This window comes from Gavia stellata, chromosome 13 (genome assembly GCF_030936135.1).
Source record: "Gavia stellata isolate bGavSte3 chromosome 13, bGavSte3.hap2, whole genome shotgun sequence".
Lineage (NCBI taxonomy): Eukaryota > Metazoa > Chordata > Aves > Gaviiformes > Gaviidae > Gavia > Gavia stellata.
The window spans coordinates 14820258-14841402 of record NC_082606.1 but is presented as its reverse complement, the minus strand read 5'-3'; the positions used below and the strand labels follow the sequence as shown (position 1 = coordinate 14841402).

Here is a 21145-nt window from a genome sequence, read left to right as displayed (position 1 = left end):
AGAACTAAGACTAGGTGAGGAAGCAGGTGCTAATCTAAAACAGGTGGAAAAATGTTGATAACAAAGATGCTGATCTCTTTATAAGCATCGCTGCACACAAACAAACCTGAGATATGTCTTAAATATAATCATGTAAGATTTGAAGATCACTGAAGACAGTCTTGCATGCGTTTCTGTGCTGTGAATAAGGAAAATACAGAAATAACATTCAAGGAATAAACCAAAATATATTTCTTATTTGAGAAAGAACTCCCAATAATAGGAAAATAATTTGAAAGAGGGAATATACCCCCCAAAAAGAAAGAAATGTTTATACACCCATCTTTCAGTAATTAGAATTTAGGTCTTGCCCAGCCAATATGTATAATTAAATTAATATTAAAGTAAAATATTCTTGCAAAATTTTTCTACAAAATGCTTCCTAACACCAAATACCATATAAATGATTATCAAGTTTAAATTGTTGCATAATTTATCATCAAAACATAGTATTAAATTATCTTATACTGGTAAATGCAGAACTCCACTTCTACTGAAATATGCAAACAAACATTTATCTTTGAAAGATCTAGATCATTTTATCTAAAAACCCAATATAAACAGCATATCCATAGATATACTTCGGCTATACTGGAATATATACAAATATAATAAGTATGCACTTACTTAGCTTTAAAATTAACTGATGTGTGATATAACTAGGTCTATTCATTTCCATTAGAACACTTGCAGGACTTGGAAATCTTTGTGAAAGGAATAAACGTTTAAATGTTACTCACCCCACAGCAATCTCATAGGAGTATAACGGCATGATATTTCCTAGGTGTCTGAGCAACAGCTAAAAGAAGCTGTTGCACAAGCTGTGGAAAACAACAGATTTGGAAAGGAGAGACACCAATGGAGTACTGAAGGTAAGGGAATAAATGCATTCATTGAGACGTGGTAATTTTGACTTAAATGTTATATAGGATGAGTACATGCTGTATTTGAATGCTTGGTAACAGTCAAGTAACCCAGAACAGAAAGGAAGAGGAGGAAACCTCACAGGACAGCGCTCCTAACGTGCCTCCTCAGATACATTACCAAAGTGATGAGGAAAGACCACATCTGTCTGATCACCAGCAAAAATTTTTGCGCAAACTTCCACTCGCTCTTGCTCATCCTTTCCAATTCATAACCTGTGCTTAAAGCTTTTCAAACAACTGTCAGTAAGTGACAGGACTTATGGTAGCAAGGAACTGCACAATGCTGGTGATGTCCTGGGAACAAACACCTGGTTAATCCCCTTGTGAGGAAAGACATATGCAGTCATGGTTAGAGCTATTTGCCCAGTTGAGCTATGACATCCTCCAACAGTAACATATTGCAATGATACTCCTTTTAGTGTCTTCATTACTTCTAAAGGATCAAAGGTAACAGAATCATCATCAGTAAATGATACTGCTGACATATATATATGTGTATATATTTATAAGGAAAACGTAACATTATTTTGCTGTCCAAGAATGTAACTGTTGACTCTTTGATCTACAAGCCTTTAATACATAAATCATACCTTTGCATCAAACTATGATGGTATTTAGCTGCAAATTTAATCAGCTGAATCTTAGAAGTAAGCACTTTGCATGTATTTGAATAGACATTTTGAACATGTTCCTGATACAGGTGTTAAAAAACTAGAAACGAGCTGGCATGGAAGACACCCATGTGAAAAACATATTGAAAGGAATGCTGCTCATGGCAACCGCAGGACACAGAAGCTAATGACCCGCTCCAGCAGTGACAGCAGCTACAACCCTAGGTCCTCATGTAGTAATGGTGCTGCATACCAACTGATTGACTTGAAAGCAAGAGTACATAGCATTGATGTACCAATTACCAGACAGCCTGGCCTGCTGTACTCGTTGTCTGGTAATAATTCAGAGAGAAATTCCCCTCCTACTTGTAGTGAGGGAGGTCAACCCTTGCAAAACACTAAGAAATCATCAGAGATCCTCGTTAGAAAACCTAAATCATCAAAGCCCAAACCTCCACCAAGGAAATATTTTAAGCAAGACTGTACATGTAGTGACCAGTGTAACGCAGACAGAAAAGAAAAGCTTCTATCGGAAGTGGCTGTATCACCTTCTGCAAGCATTCAGGTAAAGTAAAATTTTTCTTGTGTTTGCATATTTGTGAGGCAGGGGAAGGAGGAAGGCAAAGTGACTTTATGTGGTGGCAGGAAGAAAGGCAGGGAAGAAAGAGAAAGAGTGCATAAATATTGGAAGACTGGGGGAAGGGGATGAGGCTCCTTCTGTTTTGAAAATAACGTATGTATCTTAGTGAAGCCACTTTCGGTCAAAACGTGATGTTCAAACTAAGGTAAGAAGTGCCTGAAGGAAATTTTCTTCCTTATCAAGGAATCAGAGTTAAAATCCCAGCGAGAGCAGCAGCAATAATGAATTTGAGTCCCTCACTGTCATTCCTCATGAACATGCGCCACTGGCGGTATCGGACACGCTCTGGTTCCAGTGCGACTGGAACAGCGATGTACTCTGGGCTGGGACTGAAGGATTTGCACAGCCTCTGATGTCAGCTTGGTATGGTTGATCCTAACCTTGACAATTACAGAGTCAAATCACTTATGAAGTGGAGAAGTTGTGAAACAATTTCTTTGTTTCAGTAGTTCCCTTGCTTCTACTGGAAGAAAGCACTAACATTACGTACAGCAGGTAGTCTTGGGCTCATATAGATTTATTGAGACCAGGAGGTACTAAATAAACTCATTTAAATTGTGAGGCAATTTAAATTTGTTGATGAGCTACAGTATTTGAAAACTGAGTATGTATTTGTACGTTACTTAAATTTTAGTTCCCTCTCTTATCTAAGGTAGAACAGAAAGACAGTTTCACATTTGCATGAGTGTGAGGGACTGTGAGATCTGCATGTTCAAACAAAGTTGTGGTTTGTTTAAAAATGAAACCCCTTTCCCCTGGGTTTAGTAATATGCCAGCAGAAATGAGCAGATCTCAATGCAATGCAAACAAACCCCCCCACAGTCCCCAAGCTGCAGAGATCAAAATAAAATGATACCGCTCAGACTGAAGTCCACGCATAAGGTTAATATCCAAGAAAGTTTCAATTCAGCACGTCATGTAAGGTCACTCTTTTACCATCCCCTAAGAAGGGAGCAGTAGAAACATATTCATCAACAGCTACTAGAAAATAACCTTTCAGAAGTAAAATCCAGGGAAGTAAGTACTTGCTGAACTTATCACTGCATACAACTTATTATTCTTCAGTACTCAGTTATGCTAAATGGTATGGAGAAAAAAATAAATCAATAAAGTCTATGAGAAGTCAAGCTCTGTTAATGAAGATAACTTCCTCTAGTAAGACACTCTGTATCTCAGGGCAATAGCTCCTTTAAGTCCCCAGGAGAGAGAGTTTCTTGTCAGAATGTATTTCAGATCATTAAGAGAAGGCTTTATTACTGCCTTTTTTTTTTTTTTTTTAACCTTTATTCCCCAAACATTTTGTATTAGTCAGTTTGAGGCCTGCATACCACAGTTTTATGTGGGGGTTCTGCAGACTGTGAGGTTGCTTTTTCATTACCAAGAATGCTTAATTAATATTTTCAACTGTGCTTTAAACTGCATCAATAAAAAGGTAGGTATAACTGCCATCAGTAAAGAGTAATATCAATCTGCCTGTTCATAGAACTTCCAAATCGGCTACTTCACTTACTGAATGTCTGATGTCCACATCTAACAGCAACAGAACACAAATGCAACTTTCAAGAAGGACCCTAAGTAAACAGGGGATGGAGAAAGGTTTTCTTAGAATAAGAAAGTTGCATAACAAACACCACCTCATTACAGAAAAGCTAAGAAATTGTTCAATTACCGATTTTTTCAGGAAAATCTTGTTTGTTTCTAGACCTTCACCCTCTGTCCTGTTTGGTTTTGGCTCCTATTAGCAATCCTGGAGCAGAGCACGCTTCCAGTGTCACAGCAGAGCGGATGGTAACTTGGTATCATTGGTTACAAAGAAATCAAGGAATTCCAGAGCATGTGTTAATGATGTTGAGGGTGGCATTTACTGCAACCTCAGACTAGTCCTTTCACCCAGTGTTTCCAGCCAAAAACAAGAAAGGGAGAGCTCTGAAGCTGCAGTAATGATTTAGCTTGTCTAGCTTGTGCTTAAGGGCAACAGGCTTCAACAGAAAACAGAGTTTAATATGAAGTTAGAGGAAAATTGCTTGACTGGTTTGCAAAAGTCTGCTGAATGGTTCATTTTGCAAAAATTTTAAATTATAGTAGGCAGTCTTTTAATTTATTATAAAGTTCATTACTAAATTTTTGAGATGTTAATTACATTTTTTCACAGCCTGTTTACAAGTGTAACCATAAAATATCATGCCAGCACTCTTGAAATATAGAATAAATTAAGTCCTATGAGGGTTACATCCCAAGCAGAAGTGAAAGCTTGATTTCTGTTCAATATTTCTTTTCAGATTAAAAACAAATGAAAAGACTTTTTTTTTTGAGATTCATATATAGTGTGGTTTGTGTCATTACATTCTGACACATTTCTATTTCCTGTTTGTTCAGCAGGAAGTTGGAGAACCAATGCTAGAGGGACATCAAACTGATGTAACCCACAGTATCTTTACCACTTCTCCTGCAGCATATGACACTGAACACATAACTGCTGTTCCAGTAGGCAGAGATCAAGAAAGAAAAGCAAACTTAGGTATGTTTGATTCCATGAACTTTTTTTTGCAGCTGAACCTAGCATTTATTTTGGATTCCAAAATGGGTATGAAGCTGGCTTCAGCTTTCTCTTTAAATGTGGACTTCAATCCATATTTGTAAATTTTGGGGGTGAACAGCTGAAATTTCAAATTATTGATTAATCTTTGAAAAAAAGTGGAAACTATATCAAAAGAAGCATAACAGATGATTTATTATAAAAAAATTATTATAAAAATTATAAAAAATGGATAGGTATACTACTGCTGTATTTCTTCAGATGAAACTGCTTATTTATATTGAAAATTTGATATTAAAGGTTAGTTTTAGCATTTCTAAAGGACACTTTTATGCATAGTTTCAAGGCTCAAGTATTGCAAGGGTACAAACTGCTAAGAAGTTAGTGTCTTGTTGTGCTAGTTAAAATTAAGGAAACTTAGTTTTAAGGGAACTAGACAATCTCAAAAGGTCTCTTACAACCTAAACCCTTATGTAATTCTGTAACTTCTGGCTCAGATCATTAAAAAAAATAATGGTGCCTTAAAAAAAAAATAAATCTTTACACTGAAGCAGATAACAGTAACTGCAACTGCACAAAGATTTGCTGCCATTCAGCTCTACCATGTCTAACATTAAAATGCTTAATCAGTCTGTGATATAAAAAATATTCCTACATTAGAATTTAATTTTTTCTTACTAGAAAAATGTAACTGGAAATGTCTGCATAAATCTAAGGAAGCATAAACATTAATCAAAGATTTTCATGGGAGATTCCCTTTCGAGCGTGATATAGTTATAAAGGTAGGAAAGAAAAAAAGAATTTTTTAAATAATTTACTGTAACAGCAGCTTTTTCACCAGGCAGCAAACACTGCAATTTTAGCCTTCTATTTTAACTGTTATAGCCTATATCATGACTTCAACACCCCAGAATTTCAGGTTACCTTTAGAAGTTGCAGGCCCTTTAGAAAAGGGATCTAGTATATAAGCATGGAGGAGCCTTTTTTTTTTCAGTTAATTTCAGTGTCAGGAATCGGAACTTGTAGATCGAGAGTTGTGAATTTTAAAAAAAGTTTAAACTTTTTAGAAACTTTAAAAAATACCTGTTGGAGGCTGGAATGAAATTCAAATTTAATGAATTAATAGCAATGCATAGATAAGGGATGCAGAAGGAGAAGTAGAAGGAGGCTGGTTTATAATCAATGTTTCTCTAATACAGGGAATTCACTTTCATCAATACAAAGGCCTATACTTAGAAGACAAGCACGGGTAGATTATAGTCTTGATACAACAACAGAAGACCCTTGGGTTAAAATTTCCGACTGCATAAAAAGCTTATTTAATCCTACCATGAGTGAAGACAATGTCCACTTAGATTTGCAACCTGGCATTGACACAAAGAAAGAGAATAAAAATCGAAGCAGCTCAGAGACAGTTATGAAGAAATCAGAATCAGAAAGAGTCGGTTCAAAAGTGCTAAAATCAGACGAAAATGACAGTGTGAAAAAGGGTCCTCCTGTTGCGCCTAAGCCAGCCTGGTTTCGCCAAAGTCTGAAAGGACTGAGGAAAGCAAATTCAGATCTAAAAACACAGGCAGATCAAAGTCCTCCTGACCTTGAGAGTATTTCCAGCAAAGAACTGCAATCCAGTTTATCCCGTGTCTCTCCTAGGGGATCATCAATAAAACAACGAATAAGCTCATTTGAATCCTTGAGTGCTCCACAGTCACCTGAAAAAACACACCGAAGGTTTAGCCTGAAACCATCAGTCCAGAAAGAACACTCTCCCATTTCAACAGGGTCAGAAGCAGCTCCAGCTCATTTAAACCAAGACTTTCCCCAACATGGTGAAACTAGCCAACAACAGTCAAAGTCACCAGTGGTCATGGGTACAAAGAGCCTGGATAGACCTTCCTCTCCCAGGGAGGTCCTTGTGGCTAGCTCAGAAAAAAGCAACAATGACAACACTGAAAATTCCTCGGGCCTCATAACTACAGAAGCCATTGCAACTTCCCATCTTGTATCGGTAGCAAAAGCACACAGCCTGAGATCACGAAGCTTCCCACTTACTGCTACCCAGTCTTGTGAGATGATGAAGCTATATGATGAGAAGTATAGCAAAATCTATTCCATCAGTAACCAGGTGTCATCTGCTTTAATGAAATCTTTGCTTTGCCTTCCTCAGTCTCCAGCCTTTTCTGGCAACAGTGCATGGGAAACTCTGGACACATTGTCTCAGTCCTCTGTGGAGGAGGACGGGACTTCTCTGTCACCTGCCAGTGAGAATCATCACCTGGACGCTGGGTTTTCGCTAAAGTAAGATACCATATTTAAAAATCAGATTTGCAGAATAGCATTGGTGAGCATCTGTGCTGATCCACTGACAGGTTAACATTGTAAGGTAGTAGCACACAACAGTAAAGCACAGACGAAGTTAAGAACTTGGAACTCAAAGGTTGAATGACTCACATGACTGTTACACTTGTTTTTAATTTGTATTATATAAGTGCATGTATATTTCAAACTTCCTCCTACTTAAGGAGGACTATTTCTAGCATCTCCATGATAAAGGAGATTTAAGTTTGTTTTTTGCCTGGGGCCAAGAGATTATTCCTATTCTTTTATGTGGTAGACCCTACTTCTGTTAGGCTAACATGATTAATTTATATTTGTATGTATTTATAATACTCATTATAGGAGCTACCACCCCAATTAAATGCTAGAAAGATCAAAAGACAACTGCTCCAAAATCATCTGTGCTATGCTTTTGTGGGTATGTTCTTTCATAACTCAGTGTTTCTTTTTCACTCTGGTCACAATGGGACAGCCTCTCCGAGTTGAGAGAATATACTGTAAGCCTAACAGACAATGAGAAAGAGGAAGAGAAACAGGAACACGGCTCACCTCAAGCATCTGGTGCGTCAGGGCAGTCTGTCATCTCTCTGCTTTCCCCTGAAGAGTTAGCAAAGCTCATAGAGGAAGTCAAATCGCTAGATGAAGCAACCTTAAAGGTAAATCTGCTTTTTCTTTTTGTGCATGATTTTCAGAAAGCTGTGGAGTGGATGCGCCTGGTTAATCTTTGCAACTTGACATTATAACAGATAAAACAGTCATCTGAATATGTACCAGTAGTAACGTTTAGCTCTTTTGATCAAAAATCTTGAAGTCTTCAAAGATAACTAAGCAAGAGTAATACCCATTTAACCAATGGGATTACAGTTATTCAGCAGGTAAGGCGTAGGTATGCAGAAGTAGGCACTGATATTTTGGAGGCCTTTCTTTTTATTTGGGTTGCCAGTCTGAGATGCCCAATGCCTCATTTTTAGGATACTGAGCAACCTTCAGTCTTACTGGATTCATCTAGGATTGCAATAAAACTCAGAATAAGTCAAAATCAAGGTTAAATGTGTGCATTCCAGAACAGTAAAGACTTTTAAAGACTGCTCACACTCAAAGAAAAAGCAGATAACATCCAGAGCTCTACATTGAAAACAGTTCAGCTTCTGCTGGCAGCTACATGCTCTCTGTGTTAAGATGCTCCAACCTGTGCAAAAGCAATGTAACTGCAATGACGCACCAACGAGCCTAAGCTAATATAATTTTTGCCTCTTAGCTAACTGCAGTGGCATGTCTCCCAGGTTAGTCCTAGTTTGTGACTGCACTGCTTGGAGCACAGGTAGAGAGTTCATGTCTGCCTATCAGAATACTAGATAGATAGACACAATCTCATGTCAGACAAATTCTTACTGACTACATCAAACTTTGCTAGTGTGTTGCAATCAAAAAGCGGTCTGACAAGCAGAATTTATGAAAGCCAGGTTTTGTATCGATTTGTGTTTCTTGTCAACATCCCATGTTGATATTTTTAGTCTGATTAGCAGTAAAAGCTGTGTTGCAGTGTTGACCTCAATGGGACATTAGCCTCTCTCGTATCAAGTCAACTGTTTTCATGGAATTTTCAGGAGAATCTCTGAGCAGCACATACCCTCTGCCTGGTTGCAGCTGGCCAGTGGATTCAATTGTGGAAAGAAACAAGACACAATACCAAAAGATGCAACTACAATTGCGCACATACTGAAAATGATTGTGAAATTGTGGTCAAGAAAGCCATGTTTCCTTAAGAAACTAGGTTGTTACCTTATACAAACTCATCTTTGGGATAACACAGTCAGAGACAGCTTACTCTGTCTGTTACTAGAATATTGTTAAAAAATAAAAATAAGACTGAGAAACAATTTTGTAAGCTGTGACACTTATGTCCATGTAAGTTGTATGCCAAATTATTTTTCCACTTTTTCAATGAAAAGGCCCTCTAACATGATTCAGCAATATTTTCTGTTTCTACAGTACATATCTATACTCTTTAATAGAAGTCAATTTATGGTCCAGATCCAACTGATAACCTGTTTACCAAATCAGAACAATTTTAGACACAGAATAGCATTTTGTAAAATAGGTAATTGGTAGGTAAATTTGATCAAAACCAAATACTAAACATGTATTACATATATGCCACTTAAGTCTCGTTATAAAACGCACAATGGACAAAAAGAAAACATGCTGATTTTCCAATCACCTTGACATACATCTATTGGGAAGTTCTTGACATTATTTCTTTCTCTGCCTAGGAATTTGATGATATTCATGTTACAATTTTGCATAAAGATGATGATAGTGGGCTTGGATTCAGCCTGGCAGGGGGAATTGATCTAGAAAACAAAGTGATAACCGTAAGTAGCATCTTTCTTAAAAAATACTCCAAACCCAACTACTCTATCTAAAAATATATAAACTTCCTGGTTTTCTACTACAGAGGTTGGCTTTTGGCATAATCAAAGTAGGCAGCTGTACACTAGGGTCAGAAGAATCATAGTCTTAACGGGTAAAAACAGCATCCTCCTGCACAGAGCTGCCCTCTCCAGGTGATTGGCAGTGGTGTCCTGTTACCTGGGGCACCATGCGCCCCAACAGCTCTGAAAGCCAAGGCAGAGCACACAGCCCTCACTCAGCAGGAAGTAACCAACACCTTACTCACATGCTTATGGAAGACCATGCAGGGTGGTCAGGAGGAATGAGGTGAGTGCGTAGACATGTAAGGGGTCTGGAAGCTGGAGACTAGCTTCACGCCTTCTTCCTCCCACTACCAGAACAGCGAGAGGGTCAGGAAGTAGCATAGGTGAGGTACATACCATGGGCAGCAAGGCTTTGGCCATCTGATACTGGGGCTAAACAGATTGCCTAGCTGCTTGAGGAGGGCTGTGCCCAGGAGAACTTCTCTGCACAAATTTATTCAGCCTTCAGTTCTGAAACATGCTAGAAGCAACTTGTTGCTGGCAAAGATGGAAAATGTACATGGTAAAAAGTGTTAAGTGAGTGATTTAGTGATTTGTCCTTTTTTCCCTGTTTCCTTGTGTGTGTGTGGTGACTGGGCTCTTCAATAGGTTCACAAAGTGTTTCCCAACGGACTAGCATCTCAGGAAGGAACTATTCAGAAAGGAGATGAAGTACTATCCATTAATGGAAAGTCTCTTAAAGGTGCGACTCACAACGATGCCTCAGCAATCATGCGACAGGCTCGACAACCCAGACAAGCTGTTGTTGTCACTAGAAAACCTAAAGATGGAGAAAAAAATCTCAACATTTCAATCAACTCTAGTACATCTTCAGTAGCAAGTGATGCCTCACAAGAGTCTGGTGAGTAAATGCAGTGGCATTACCTTGCAGCCCCACCCACCAAGTGTTTACTCATCACCTGAAATCCTGGGTGTTCATAAAGCAGCTCAGCACTGACTGTGTAAACCTGAGAACCATGATTAGAGAGCGAATGGTTAATAAAACATTCCTGAAACAGACATTTGGAATAACTTTGTTAGAAAGGGAAAGAATTAATGGGTTTGTAAAATAAAGGAACCCTCTGAAAAAAAACCAAGTGTGATCCTCTGTACGAATTTCTGTAGACATATAAAGATTATTATTGTAGTAACGCATGTAATTGAAGGTATAATGACAACTCAGCAGACAGTGATTCTTTATTCTAATATTATTAGATTTTAGTTTACAAGACTTTTTCTCTGTGAAGGAGAATTTTGGTTTGAACAAACAATGTGTTATTGTTTGATATAGCAGGTGGCTACATCTGAAACATAGCAAGGTCAGATTTTTGCAGAAACTTTCACATTCTTAAGATATTTTTGTCGGGTTTTTTCCTAAAGCATAATCTGGAGATCTGTAGCTTTATTTACATACTGCAAATAAACTTCAGCAGCTTTGTAGTTGATAACAATTTCATAACTAACATCAAATATGTTTACCTTAGATTTTGTACATCGAACAGATTTTTCTAGTTCTAGTAAACGTCACCAGCTTTCATTTTTATTTTTCCATTCTGCCATGAATTCAAACACAACTTTCTCTCCCTAGCTTCCCAGAGGGCCTTACAATGACAAAAAGAGGAATTAAAAGTTATAGTTTTGTGTTTCTTTTAGCGGTTTATGGTGCCTTTGCAAACAAAAAAAGAAGTTCATTTTTTGTAACAGATGTTTTAGCTTTTCAGACTACATGGTGCCCATCTGCTAACTTTCCATTTGTTTCCAGCAGCTGAAGATACAATCTGCAGTGTAACTCTAGAAAAAACACCTGCTGGTTTAGGATTCAGTCTGGAAGGAGGGAAGGGCTCTCTTCATGGAGATAAACCCATCACCATCAACAGGATATTTAAAGGTAAACGCACTTAAATGCATACACTGCAGGTTCTTAGCTGATGCAAACTTGTGGAGGTCATAACTGATTGCTGATTTATACCCATGAAAATGGTATTTTTGTAAATGCAGCATTATCTTGTGCAGTGCCAGTAATTTGTTGCCTGCTGAGACCAGGTGGTTTATACCAAACATGCTGGTGATCCTTAATAAGTGAAAGATATGTTAAAGACTCCTCCACACAAAGAATTAAAGGAAATTCATTTTCTTTCTCCAGGGACTGCATTAGAACAAAGCAGCCCTGTTCAGCCCGGTGATGAGCTATTACAAGTGCACACAACTGCCATGCAAGGACTCACTCGTTTTGAAGCATGGAATATAATCAAGGCATTACCTGATGGGCCCATCACAGCTATCATCAAGAGGAAGAATCCAAGCTCTGTTACCATGAAGTCATCTGAAACTTTGTAAGAGAGGGAATTAGACTACTGCCAATATTACAAACAAAAAAGGATTTTATTACTTGCAGCCATTTGGCTAGCACAGCAAGATACTCAGAAAGTGCATATGAAAAGTACACATGATCTTACTGCCAGTTACAGAGCAAGCTGTCTGGGATAAAATAAGATGTGCACAAAATGTGCATGATTCTTATTTCAACATTCAGAAACAGATGTTACAAAGTGTAGAATTATAAAATAATGATTTTATTAATAATATACTGGTTGTAATAAAATATGTGACAGCTATAGTACTCTCCTATTTTAAGCCATTAACTTAAGAAACGTCAGAAGCACATTCTGTGTTTTCAGTCCTACTCTACAAGTCTTGCTCCCTGCCTTACCTTCCCAGGAGGAAGGAATGTGTCTACAAGCCTACAACTAAACACTGCAGCAAAGGGAAAGTCTTAGAGAATGTGTAAAGGGCAGAGAAAGGGGGCTGCAACTTTGTGTGTCAAAATGACAGTGTGCCCTGGAATACTCCAGCTTTTCTTTACAAACCATAGAACAGCCAGAACAGTCAAAAACCTGTCTAGGGTAACTTTCTGCTAGCAGATGTCAGAGCCATCCCAACTCCAGCAGACAAACATGGGGCCGGGGGGGTGGCGCGGAGAGTCTCACGGTATTGCAAGGGTGAGGCAGGAAGCAGAGGGTAATACAGCGGAGGTGAGGCAGGAAGCAGAGGGTAATACAGCGGAGGTTTTTCTAACCTTCCTCTGGCCAGAGGCCTCAGAGAACTACAGCAGGAGAGTGACAAGGCCATTTATAACCCACTCTTACTTTCTAACCACACATATTTTTTGAAATGTCTTTCTGTTAATTTTGTAAGGGAAAGTACCAGTGAGAGAATTTGCGAATTAAAAGTTCTGAATCCAAATGTTTATTCTGGAAACACTAAATAACTTGGAGATATATCTATGCTTCAAATGCTGCTATCGGCATTTTGGCAGTGCTCTCTAAGCACTGTAAGGAATTCTACAAGCAGCAGCGTGTGCATCTATGGCAAGATGGTCTTGTGCTCCCATTTAGTCTTCCCTGCTTCACTAAAGCGAGAGATGCAACATCAGGATGGAAGTAGTGACTTGCCAGTTGAAAGCCAGATGGCTGCACTAGTTATTGTCCTTGGCTGTTCACCTTCCCATAGTTGGGAATTTGCCACACCCTTCTTCGGTTACTTAATTTCACCAAACCATAAACTGCAGGAGTTCAGAAGCCATTCTCCATGCGCTTAACACAATGTCACAGAAACAGCAGTTGAGAGAAAGGGAAGTAGACAGACAACAGAAGGTATTAATTGAATCCAGGCACATAAATTGCTTTGGCCTGTCCTCACAAGTCGACTCTATGTGAATCCTTGAAAGAACATTCTTGACAAGCCATCTTCCCCACACTTCCAAAGACCTTCCCAATTGAGTTGTCTTTTCCAAAAACCAACCAACCAATCCTCACAACAAGTCTTCTACAAATTGGGTAGCAACCAAAATAGAAGAAAAATGTGTGAGGGAATCTTTTTGTACATTTTTTTAACTGGTACCAACCTGAAACTCTCTGAATTTTTCATTTTTTTTGGTAGAATTTCTTGTACTTAACTTAATCTGCATTATTGGCTTAGGCTTAACAAAGTCTAAGTAAATGCCTGGTGCATATAAAAGATTCGAAGATTTTTCAACCACTTGCCCATACCACCAATATAGGAAAAACTTGAATGATATCCATACAGAAAAGCAGGCCTGAACTCTCTAGCACTGTTAAAGCTATTTCCTGTAAAAGACAGATCACGCTTTTTGGTCAGCTTCCTAACTTTAACAACAGAGACTGAACTAGCTACAGCCATGGCACAGAATGCCTTAATTACTTCAATGCCATCTGCTGAAGGTGTCCTCAGCTGAAACAGGTATTTATTTTCACCAATTTAAGAACTGACACAGAACCACCAAGACAGGTTTGATCTCGTTTTTTTCTGGAGGTGCTCTTCTCACTTCACTTCCAAAGTTTTTCAGTTTTTGCATGCCTCTGCATTTCCTGGCATCTGCCATGATCAAAAGAAGTCAAAACATCCTGTGTGACGGGCAGCATGTCTCACTGGAGAGCTCTCCGAGGTCTTACAAGATGATCTTTGCCAAGACATTTCCATCTCCAATTTGGCAGGGCAGAAGGCTGAATGTTAAGGGCTCTTAATTCCTTCTGGATAGAATGTGTTGAGCACTCAAAAAAGGGATCCTTAATTTATTCCAAAAAGAGCCTCACCTACCACCTTTATTGCTCAGAGCAATAAAAAAAAATATATATATATATAAAAAATAAATAGCTAATAAAAAGCCCCACAAAATGTTTATTTGCAGGAACCACAAGTGGTGACCTGAGCTCTGCTCCTTGAACTTTTTGCTAATTAAATTAATCCTAATCCTGCAAAGACTTGCCGAGCTATTGAACTTTACGCCTAACAACTTTAGCACATTTACCTAAATATGTATAAGCCTCTGTAGTATCAGGGCTCAACTGTCTCCTCAGTGAATTTGTTACTCTTCTTAAGTACAGAAAGCAGCAATCTGACTTGGAAATAAGGACCAGCGAAGGGCAACGAAGTTGGGAGGGTGAGCGGTCTCACCAAAACACCTTTATCCCCACTCAGTGAGGAGTGCAAATGGGAATGAAGGCTTTTCCCTGCCTCATTGCCTTGAATTTAGAGAGATGCTGGACGTCCAAGTGGCTCTTATGTTTCCTTGATAGCAAAGCAGGTGCATGAGGAAGCATTGTAAAGGATGATCCAGGGAAAAAAGAAAGATGTAGCAGAAAAATATTTATTTCATCACACTCATACAAGTTTTTACATCTTTGTACACACAGGAGACTAGATTAAAAACTGATTCCTTGAAAAGTCTATTTCATAGAGGGGGGTTTACAGTGGGAAACTTTATGTGCAAGTCCATGCCCTATACTAAATATAAAACAAATACAGTGACAGAAAGCAGAGCATATTAACCTTGTTAAATAATCGAGTTACAGCATTAAAATCACAACCTGCATTTAAATTCCTAATTCAGCAATTAGTTTTCCTTTTGTAAGTTTATGTAATCCATAGCCATGTCTGGCATTCCTAATGTAACCAGCACCATAAATATTTTGTAAAGCTGGACACATCACCGCACACAAGATCAGAAGCTGATTTCCCAAGATAGTGCTGTGAGACAAACCAGTCAGAGAAAAAGCAATGTCCTTATGACCTGTCAAGACTAAGCTACAGAAAAGATTATTTACCCATTAAAACCTCTCACCACAAGAGACCAAAACCCATTCAAGTGCAGTTAAAAATGATCATTTCAAGTGCAGTTTAAAAAATGGCAAGTAAAGTGCTTAATCCTCTTTAGCTATTGCCACTATGTCAGTGCAGTTTGTTTCACGACATTGTGGAAATCACTGGTTTTGGTACAGAGGGGAAAAAGGAAGAGTGTCTATTTGCCAGCTCACAGGCCTATGAATTGATTTGCACCGCTAGACCTCGATTTAGAAAAAAACCACTTAAGGCATATTTACCATTAGTACCGAAGTCTTCTGGAACAAACAAGTGGAATCCACCACACAATCCCATTTGTTCTGGCTTTTACCATTTGCTGGTCTGGACCCACTGAAGCATCTAGGCAGCTCTACGAGTGGTGGCAGTAAAAGACCTACCTCTTCTTTTGGGGAAGGAATATTGTTCCACAGGAGTCTACAGGAAGCTTCAGAGACAAAACAGGGCTGGCCTGCACCTGGCTAATGCTGTAGTGCCAAGTTGATTTTAGCAATGCTCCTCCTCATAGACACTGACAAAACGTGGCCAAGAACCGATCTAGTACGTGCATCCTCCCCCCGCAGACAGCCACCAGTGCTGCCTCCCAGATTCTTCCAGCCTCTGGTGTGGTATTTGTCTAATTATGAAAATGAAGGATACCGTATTAAAAAAGAATGCATTGCTTTGAATAGAGACAAGTAGAAAACACTGTTTCAAAAAATTACTTTACTCAATCCATTGTACCCCTTTCACCTTTCTTAAGTATCTTTGCTGGCAGAAAAGTCCTGTAGGCCAACTTCTCATTTCTACCCTCAAGCTGCCAGGTTTTCTCCTACCCTCACAGCTGGTGATGTCAGCAATTGGTCTTGTCACACTTTTAATGTCTTAACAGCTTTGGTCAGGTTGCTGTAAAATCCAGCTATGCTAGCTGGAAAGAAGGAATCCACCACCGTCTGGGGAAGATAGCCTCCAAGGTCAGTCTGAAAGAAACTGAGGAGTTGAGTCCTGTCTGGCTCCCTGCAAAGACAATGCAAGTGATTTTATAGGCAGTGGTTTAAAAGCATTAAGAACTTTACAACGACTCTTGGAAATATCTGTCATCAGACAATACGTATAAGTACTTTCTTTTTTAAACAAACAACAGACATTAATTCCAAATTTCAATGAATGTGGCTATCCCCACAAGTCAAATTACAGTTAAACTAGGCCCTAATTAGGTACGTCACTCTGTTTATGAATTATGGCAATGTAATAAACAACCGGATACACATTTACCAAAAATTAAGACCATACTTGTATGTTCTGCTGAATCTCTGCTTAAGAGGTCTGCGAGAATCCTACCATGATGATGGTTCCTGTAACATTAAAGACTTCCCACTGGGAAATAAAGAGAAACTAATTCATGGCACAAAAAAAGAGAACAAAAAGGGCACTCAGGCATAACGATTAGCAGTCAAAGGAAGCCAGAAACATGTTATTGCCAAGAGGCTACAGATCACATATGGCCATATCCACATAAACACACCGCACAATGGATAAGAAGGGCTTTAGAATACATAACATTCAAATAGATCTCTTCTTACCCTGGAAGAGGTATACAGAAACAGCCACAGGGATAATTAAAACCTCTCACGAAATTTGGTTGAGGAGGACATAGTGGGTGTTCCACATTGGTGGCTGTAAGAAAAAGTGTTCAAGAAAAAAATCATTTTCACAGGAGATGGGAAATAGTTCTTGGTACAAAGAGCACCAGCTGAGAAGCAAACTCACTAAAAGAGAATATATTTAAGAAGAATAGCAGTATAACCTTTTCAGTGTGGGGCTGGTCGGTACAAGCAGTCAGAAAAGACCATTAAAAGGAACCACTCTGGCCACAGAGTGAGGAAATCAAAGTAGTGTTGAATTTAGCAGTTGTTACTGAGCTCTGAAATAAGCATCAAGACACTTTGAGGGAGTTTCATGGAACTAGCAAGTACATAAATTCCTGGCAAGGCATTCCTGAACAGGATGGGAAAATGGGACAGCTAAACAGTGGGGCAATAAAAGCACTGACTTGTAACAGGTAAACAACAGGATGAAAGTGAAAAAACAAAGAAACATCCTTCCACGCAGTGGCAGCCCCTTAAAAATCAGCACTATTTGGTTTCACAAGAACAATTATTTCCGCATACAGGAGTGGCACATTTATTAAATGGCTTCACCAAAATCTAGAGGCATTGCAGAAAATATTAAAAGAGGATTTAGCCTGAACAGGAGTCCTTTCAGAAAGTTCTGTAAATTCTTAAAAAATCAACAATAAAAGCATGCACACAAAAACCCCATAACTTAACAGTATATGAAATACCTACTCAATTTCAAAAGCATAGCAGGAGAAGAAACCACAGGCCAACAATATCATCATTATATGAATGTTAACATGACTTACATACTTCTGAGGACAACGATGTAAAGGGACCACTAATATTTTATCTTGTGATCAAGGTCAGATCAACAACTACTAAACAGCATGTTACTTATGTTTTATTTTATATGTATTTCTGGTAGCTGCTGGTTATCTCCTAACATAATGTGAAGATGTTGAGAACACAAGTATCTTACCAGCAGATAGCATTGTCCCATCTTCATATCGCTTCATTAGTACCACATCCACAAATTCTCTTGGTGAAATAATTCTCATGAAAGCTGAAGGAGTTGTGGTTCTGCATACAGAGACAGTCTGGAAATCACAAAACAGAGTTATATCAGCTGATGCTTTCAAAAGTACAGCAGAAAAATCCCTGTACTTTCTGGTACTCTTTCATTCACGCTTCCTAAACTGTATCAAGGAATTCTATTACACCCTTTGTTGAACAAAATGCAAATCAGCACAGTCAAAAGGCACTACAGTGTGTTCATGAAGGACAGTTTAATTGAGAAAAACAGAGTGGTAAGACGTTGCTTCCAGGTTGTTTAAGGACAGATACCACAACAGATGCTGAAAAGCATATCTAGCACATCTATGCTCACAGGACAGTTAAAATGCTTCTCCTTTTCAGGAAGTACCATATCACATCAGATACAACTTGATACCCAGATTTATTACATTGCAGAAACCTTAACACTATCACCCCCTTCTACGGAGGCTCTGTGGTAACAGGCTCCCCAAAACAGAGGTTTCTACCACACTGATAAGTTCTGGCAAGTCTGATAAAGTCTATGAATTTCAAGTAGCAGGTTGCAGCATTCCTAAAGTTTAAGTTTATAATTAATACTAAATGCCTGTAAGGTTCCCCCAGGAAAAATAATCTTCCCAGGACTTCCATGACCATTCCTGGGACTGGTTGTGTTCACACCCTGGCTGCCTCCAAGCACCTACATCCACTTCAAATTTGGAGATCTAAATCTAATGCACTTTTAAGGTTCTGACACGCTTAAAAACAAAAAACGAAAAGAAAAGAAAAGAAAAGAAAAGAAAAGAAAAGAAAAGAAAAGAAAAGAAAAGAAAAGAAAAGAAAAGAAAAGAAAAGTAGACTGTATAACCACAGCAGCAGAACCTGCTGCTTATACATAGCCCTTTTCATCTGCAGTGCTCCAAGTGCAGCATCTCTACTGTAACGATAGAGACACAGGCAACGCGCTGGGTCCCAAGGTCAGTCAGCCAGTTAAAGGCAGAGCAGGACACACGCAGTGCTGAGTGTCCTGTGCTGCCATGGTGAAAGACGGGGCCTGAATTAACAGCTGATGACATGAACACTTCACTGCTCAGCTAAGTCTATGCATTCTCTAAGCCTCCTCTTCCCTCACAAATAGCTTGTTAAAAATAATCATGCTTAGCTTGATTCACAGCATTAACAACAATATAGTGCAGAAATCTTTGATGTTATACATTTAGGTAATTTCAGTATGCAGTATTTAGCCAAGAATGTATTAGTAGTTCCTTTCAGAAGGATAAACCGTTAAGACAATATATGCAGTTTACAGAAAAGAAAAGAAAAAAATAAAAAAAAAAGAAAAAAATCCCCAATCCCCATGTTGTCAGACTGATCCAGACAGATCAGTACAACTCCTTGAGCCTTTTTTACCTCCCCACACGTAACACAGGCTGTCTCACGAGGCACAACAGGAAGGTCCGTGCAGAGCCCGATGCTTCCGAACACAACGCTGCATTAATCACATCGGAACAGTTTTTAAGGAACTTACATCGCTGATGGCTTCGACGACCTCGAAGTCCTTCACGTTTTGGTCCCACTTGGTCCGGGGCCCACCGGCCACCGGCTTTATGCATTCCCAGACATCCTGAGGGCTGGCGGGCAGGATCCCCTCTCCTCTGTACCTGCGGCGGGGCGAAACGAAACCAAAACCCGCTGCTCTACCCTGCCTGGCCCCGAACACCCCACGGCAGCACCGCGGGGGGCGATCCCGCACCCCGGCATCTCGGGAAATGAAGGCGGGGCGCCGGGCGTACTCACACGTTGCCAGCAAACTCCGCGGACGGTCTCCAACAAACCGAAACCTCGCTCTGAGGGGAGGGGAAGCTTTCAGCCGCCACGCCGGGCCAGCCCCCCCACCCCTCGTCAGCCGCCCTCCCCCGCCGCAGCCCCCGCTCACCGTGCGCCGGCAGGCCCGCCAGCCGCCGGGGTCCCGCCGGTAAAGCCCCATCTTCTCGGCCGCCGCCTCGGCGAGCCCCGTGTAGTCCATGGCCGGGCCGGGCGGAGCTGCGGCTCGGCCGCCGCCTACGAGGGCGCTGCGCCGCACCGCCCCTGTGGGCCGATGGCGGCGCCGCCCCCTCACCTGAGGGGCCGCGGCCTCCCGCCGGCCGGGCCGGGCTGCCACCGCGCAGGAGGTGGCCTGCCTCGCCTCACCTCACCTCACGGTGGGGGAGAGGGCGGCTGCGGGGCTGGGGTCGGCCACCCAGGCCAGCCCGGGGTCGCGGTGGCCGTGGCCTGGCTCTCCCGGGCGGCTGGTAATGGCGGGCCTCCCCTCCGGCAGCCTCCGGGCAGCAGCCTGAGGGGAAAGGAGCCACCAGGCGACAGGCAGCAGCGAGGAAACGTTACTCGGGTCGCCTCCGGCCTTCAAAGACGGCGGGGAGCCAGGGCGAGGCTTTGCTGTTCTTTTGCCTAAAGATGGGGCCACCCCGCTCACCCCCGTACTGCGGTGCAGCCATGCCGGCCGGTCACACACACCCCTGCAAGGCCTGGGGCTGCGGGGCGGCGGGTGAGACACCGCGAGGGACGCCCGTCCTCCGTCCAACCTTTGGCGACATGGCACAGCACGGCTTGGTGGAACCGACTGGAAGGAGATAGCCCAGTTCTGGCTGAAGGCCAGCAGTTCTTTTATCCCGGTGTAATCCAAATGACATGGGAAAAAAAACCCCAAAACAATCTTCAGCATCTAAAGAAGGTGTAAAATTGCAATGGTGTGTGAAAAACAGGATAGAATTGAATTAGGAGCAAATGAAGCAAGTTTTTTAAAGGCCATGGATAGAAAGTTTTCCACAGCGAAGCTTATAAGGCTGGGCTGGGGAGTCTCACCAGAAAATTAATAGAAGATCTAGGATTTCATCTAGAAGGCTGGCATGCATTGCTACGATCAACTAACTCCACTGCCTATGCAGTACACTCTAAAGAAACTCACTATTCTCTGTAATTTACCTATTGCTGATTTGTTTGAGCTACACCATATTCAAACTAAGCCCATCAAGATGTCATAAATTATACTGTAAATAGTAACTCCATTTGTAGGAAGCTGATTACCTGCTGAATTTATTCAGTGGGAGCATCTTTAGCTGCGACTGGGTCAGAGAGAGCCTTGTCTGGCATATTTTTGTACTGGTTTAATTAAAGTGCCCCAAGTAAATAGCTTTTGATTTTCCAGTAGGTGAGGTTTTTGTTTTTTAACAGCATAACACTAAGTAATAAATTGGAATAATTTTCTCTTCCAAATTTTGCAAGTATCAGTGGTGATAC

General features: G+C 40.5%; 2 protein-coding genes across 4 annotated transcripts in view; one reads left to right on the top strand and one right to left on the bottom strand.

The window, feature by feature from the left end:
• The window catches only part of IL16 (interleukin 16), a 32626-nt gene extending 20726 nt beyond the window's left edge, over window positions 1–11900 (top strand). For 2 of the 3 annotated variants that reach the window (XM_059824026.1, XM_059824024.1), the window contains exons 12-20: window positions 824–911; window positions 1666–2141; window positions 4593–4734; window positions 5952–7047; window positions 7559–7742; window positions 9360–9461; window positions 10173–10425; window positions 11326–11451; window positions 11707–11900. In XM_059824026.1, coding sequence (XP_059680009.1) covers window positions 824–911; window positions 1666–2141; window positions 4593–4734; window positions 5952–7047; window positions 7559–7742; window positions 9360–9461; window positions 10173–10425; window positions 11326–11451; window positions 11707–11900 — 2661 coding nt within the window. The remainder of the gene's footprint in view (window positions 1–823; window positions 912–1665; window positions 2142–4592; window positions 4735–5951; window positions 7048–7558; window positions 7743–9359; window positions 9462–10172; window positions 10426–11325; window positions 11452–11706) is intronic. The other variant, XM_059824025.1, reaches the window with a different exon arrangement.
• A 2838-nt stretch (window positions 11901–14738) lies between these two features.
• STARD5 (StAR related lipid transfer domain containing 5) lies at window positions 14739–19877 on the bottom strand. Its single transcript, XM_059823978.1, has 6 exons — window positions 19788–19877; window positions 19649–19698; window positions 19380–19512; window positions 17799–17916; window positions 16784–16877; window positions 14739–16217 (listed from the first exon to the last, which is right to left on the bottom strand). Exons 1-6 carry the CDS (start codon window positions 19875–19877, stop codon window positions 16070–16072), a joined length of 633 nt encoding a protein of 210 aa, XP_059679961.1. The 3' UTR covers window positions 14739–16069.
• Between the last annotated feature and the right edge of the window lie 1268 nt (window positions 19878–21145).